This window comes from Arachis hypogaea, chromosome 3 (genome assembly GCF_003086295.3).
Source record: "Arachis hypogaea cultivar Tifrunner chromosome 3, arahy.Tifrunner.gnm2.J5K5, whole genome shotgun sequence".
NCBI lineage: Eukaryota > Viridiplantae > Streptophyta > Magnoliopsida > Fabales > Fabaceae > Arachis > Arachis hypogaea.
Genome location: NC_092038.1, coordinates 32,563,659 through 32,568,217, shown reverse-complemented (window position 1 = coordinate 32,568,217; position 4,559 = coordinate 32,563,659). Strand labels below are relative to the sequence as shown.

Below are 4,559 nucleotides of genomic sequence, written 5' to 3'. Positions count from 1 at the left end.
ATTGTGAATGATCATGGTTTGATCATTGATGTGAGGCCTTTAACTTTACTTAAAAGGACTGATATATCTGTTAGTGTAAAGTGTAACCTATTCTGACTTTTCTCAGCATCAATTATTGTCTAACAACACCGCATTTATATTACTGAATTGCCATTAAGGTAGTCCAATCCGTAGAAATTTAACCATCTGGAAGTGAAGGAATTGAAGCTGAAAAGAATACTATCAAGCACCCGTGACACTTGTAGGCATTGAGCAACCACATAAAGGAAACTTAATCATCATGTTTGCTAACACAATCATAGACTACGAACCACATTAAATTCATATCTCTGTTTGACCTCAAAATCAAGAAAATTTTACTAATATAATATCAAATAATATATGTGTGTACAGTGTACTAGTGAATCATCGTCCATGGAAGAATAAAATTAGCAGGTCTTTGAATTAAATTAATGGAAAAATCCAAAGCGAACCTGTAATTGAATGAGTCAAGGATATGAAGAAGAAGAAGTATGGTGTGAGGATGATTGCATATTATTGGAGAAGATGATTCGAGGCAAAGAAGCACAAACAAGAGGCCTTGGAGTAGGGATTCTAAGGCAATTGAGCGTGCCACCTGGAATAACAGAACACTCTGGTTGAGGTCTCTGCATGTCTCTACCAGGAATGCAGTTTCCTGAGAAATCAAAGCCAATGTTGAAAAGCCTGCTGCATTGCTGGCTCAAACCAGAGAAGAAGTTGTAAGCAACGGTGAGGTTCACCAAACTTGTCAAGGAGCAGATCACATCAGATAACTCTCCTGAGAGCTTGTTGTGTCCCAGATTGAGAACCTCAATGTCTTGCAAGCATGATATTGTGTCTGGCAAGTGCCCCATGAGTGAATTGAAGCTCACATCAAACACTTCAAGTTCATCAAACAGACCCACCCCTTCAGGAATGCAACCTGTTAGCTGGTTGTTGAGGAACAGAACCTCTTTGAGCTTATTCCCCATGAGCCCAAAACTTGTTGGAATGTTCCCACTGAGCTTGTTGTTAGCCAGATTGATCACCGATGCTGGTGAATTTCCCAAGCTCTGAGGGATCTCACCTTGGAATTGGTTGTTGTTGAGGAATATGGCATCCAGCTTCCTGTTGAAGAGTTCATCAGGGAGTTGACCTGAGAATGAGTTGAATCTGAGGTCCAAGTAAAGGAGGCTTGGCATGTAGAGAGTAACAATGGGGAATGGACCAGAGAGGTGGTTGTTGCTGAGGTCCAGTTCTTCCAGAGAAACGAGGTCTTTGAATGTGTCGGGAACTGTGCCACTGAACCTGTTACTATTGAGGTGAAGAAGAGACATGTCAACCAGTAAAGAGAGTTCTTTGACGAGAGTTCCTTGGAGATTTGCATGGTTGAGGTCGATTCCTGCAACTACAACGTTGGCGGTGGCAGTAGATGTTGAAAGAGAAGAGATTTCATCGTCTTGAGGGGGTGAACAGAACACTCCTTTGTAGGAGCAGACATTAGGACCAACCCATGAATCTAGAAGCTTGAGAGGGTCATCGGAGATGGCTGATTTCCATGCCTGCAGAGCTTTGTAGGCACTCTCCAACTTTGAAGAGGGAGGCTCTGAAGGGGTGTTGCCATTGCCAACATTGCCATTGCCATTGCCAATGCCCACGCCTACTCCAAAACCACCACCAACCCCAACAGAGACACCAATGGCTGCGGTTAAATGGATGGTACTCCGGAGGAGGAGGAGGAAAGCGAGAAGGCAGGCCTTGTTTGGCAACATGTTTGACAAAGCAGGGAAGAGGAGAGTGAAGGAAATGGAATGGAAGGTGGGTTGTAAGGTACTCCAAATAGTTGCTACATTCAGTGGTGGGGTTAAGTTCTCTCTTAAGTCTTAACTATTGCATTCACCAATTTTTTCCTACAACTTTGGGACAAATCTCTTTCTCTCTCTCTCTCTCTTCTTCTTCTTTCTTCTAAAGGTTGTTCAATTATGAATTCAATGAACGGCTGGTGTTATGTTTCAGTCAACATTACAACCTTTCCTGTTTAACTAAGGGTAGATACAAAGATTAGAGACATGCTTGGTTATAAATATATATGTTGCAGAGAAAAACAAATTAATAGTATAGCATGCTGATCTGTTCTTTGTTGTTAGTTGAAATAAAAACAAAGTGTGATCAGGACGTATATTATCAAGTAGATATATTTTAGTCATTGTAATTAGTCATTGTTGTATGCCTAACCAATTTAATTTACTTGACCCATTTCAACTCCAGTATAACTAGTTATTCTAATTTCTAACACATTTAATATTTTGTAACGGATATCATTGTGATTATTGACTATTGATGAATCTATATCCTGACACTTAGTTAAACTTGCATTGAAAGAGACGCGTGTACTGCCTTGTGTGGAATGAATTGAACAATAATATTTGTGCACAGTGCACAGGTAGGTTGGTTAGGTTCTTAATTTTGAAGTGAAACCCTTGAGCACTTTAGATACAACAGATTCATTATTACTGGGTAGTAATGAACCATTATTATTGTATAGATATACATACACGAATCAGCACATTGGGGTGTTGGAGAGAGACTTTATTTATGAGCAATGCTAAGGGACAAGCAATTTTTGTGATTGTTAGCCATCAACTGGCCATCAATGATGATTTGATGGTGTGAGATTGGTGTAAGATTTTATCCAATGACTCACATTTTTCTGCTAGTTACATGCTGGCCAAAATTCAATAAAACTGCTGGCCCTAGACTTTTCCTTTATTTATTATTTTCAAGACCTACTGTTACTTGCTCCAAACACAAGTATTCAACTTGCGATTAATGGATCGCAAGATGGTAGGTTATAGACTTATAGCTCATGCTTCTCAAAAGTTGTCTCTTAATTTCTAACCTTGCTCATTAATTTTCTCATATTCTTGCAGACCAAAACACGCAGCCGCAATAATCATTTCAAAGCTCAATGGAAGGTCATTCAAACAATATTAGTTATATACTAAACATCGTGTCTCTCTCAAGGTGAAATTCGGGCTGGACTATATTCAATGTTTCCTTCACCTTGGTTTAATTTCCAAATTAAAGGACTAATATAATCTATATGCTTTTCTAATAATATAATCTGTCTAATTTTCTAGTTTATATTGATGGCTACTGCAATATCTACATGAAGTTCAACACTAGTTAGTGGGATGTGCAATATAATTTTGAATTGGCTTCACTAGAGTGATGGAAACATGGTCAAAAAATAATCATTATTAGAAAGAAGAATAGTGAGCTAATTGGTATGAAAACAACCGTGAAGAGAGGCTGCACTTCATCATTTTGACTAGTAAAATGGGAAGCAACTAGTTCCCAAGTTCCATGGCTGTAGGTCATGAACGGTTTTCCCATTTAGCCAGGTAAAGAACACCAATTAAATGTGTGATCGACATTCGACAAGGAGGAAGATTCAACTTCAATATATATCCACTCCAATTCTTATAATCTTATATATAAACAAGTTTAATATTATCACATCCAAACATGTCGTAATAAAAGTATGTAAATTGCATTACTCTAATTAAGATATACTCAATTATTTATTTATAAATATTGTCGCTACTTCTGTTTTAAATATGTGGCAATAGATTTATGTTTGACCATATAAGAATTTATGGGTGTCTACCAATAGCAAGTATAAGATGAAAGTTCCTGTTGGTAGTTGAATAATTTTCATTAAAGCACAGCCAACAACCCACTCCGCAAACAGCGCTATATATATATATATATACATATACTTAAGGGATTGGAGTTTAAATGGATGTACTTAAATTAGGTATTCCGATCCAAACCTTAATTACTTGAAGAAAATTAAAGCCCATGTTGGAGAGTGGCATACACTTTTGATAAACACATGACCTGGCCTGGTATAGAGGATAATTAAGGGTTGTTTATGTGTGGAGTTTAATTAATGAGTTTGTGCTTTGGGCACTCTGAGACCAGAGTATTAGATTTGGTGGCCAATTATTACAGATGATGCATGTGCCTTGAGAAATAGGTTAAGTAGTAGTGGTGGTGTGGCCACTTCCTTGTGCAATAATTGTAACATGGGTTTTGATTAAGGTCCCATCTATCTTAGATCGATTGATTTAGTTGCTATGAATAAATGTGTTGATAATTGCTTGGCTTTTACGTCTAGTCACCCTTTACTGGTGTCCAGCATATATATGTATCCTTGTTGGATTTGGACATCACGGGAAATATAGTACGCTTATCATGTCTTTAATTACCCTTTTCTTTTCTTACAGGATATCTCTAACCTTTGGTTTCAACGACAAAAACTTAAAATGATTTTTGGAATTTAAATGTTATTGTTTCCATTCTTTAATATAATGCATGGTAAGATGATATCTTGATATGTGCTTCGGACATGCTTCATATCTAAATTAAAGGAAACTCTTTGAGGAGGTCGTGCGTTAAAATGCACAAAAACATCTGTGAACCCGTTTTCTTTTTCGTTTTATCATTTTAATAAAGAGAAAATCTAGTAGGAGCCAGCAGATTTTATGTTTTTT

General features: G+C 37.4%; 1 protein-coding gene across 1 annotated transcript; it reads right to left on the bottom strand.

Annotated features, from left to right (window-relative positions):
- Nucleotides 1–332: 332 nt before the first annotated feature.
- LOC112790163 (leucine-rich repeat extensin-like protein 2) lies at nucleotides 333–2,250 on the bottom strand. Its single transcript, XM_025832432.3, has one exon. It carries the CDS (start codon nucleotides 1,770–1,772, stop codon nucleotides 489–491), a length of 1,284 nt encoding a protein of 427 aa, XP_025688217.1. The 5' UTR covers nucleotides 1,773–2,250; the 3' UTR covers nucleotides 333–488.
- Nucleotides 2,251–4,559: the final 2,309 nt, after the last annotated feature.

Bases quoted from the DNA above. Each gene is read 5' to 3' on its own strand.
- LOC112790163 (XM_025832432.3), bottom strand. From the start codon at position 1,772: ATGTTGCCAAACAAGGCCTGCCTTCTCGCTTTCCTCCTCCTCCTCCGG.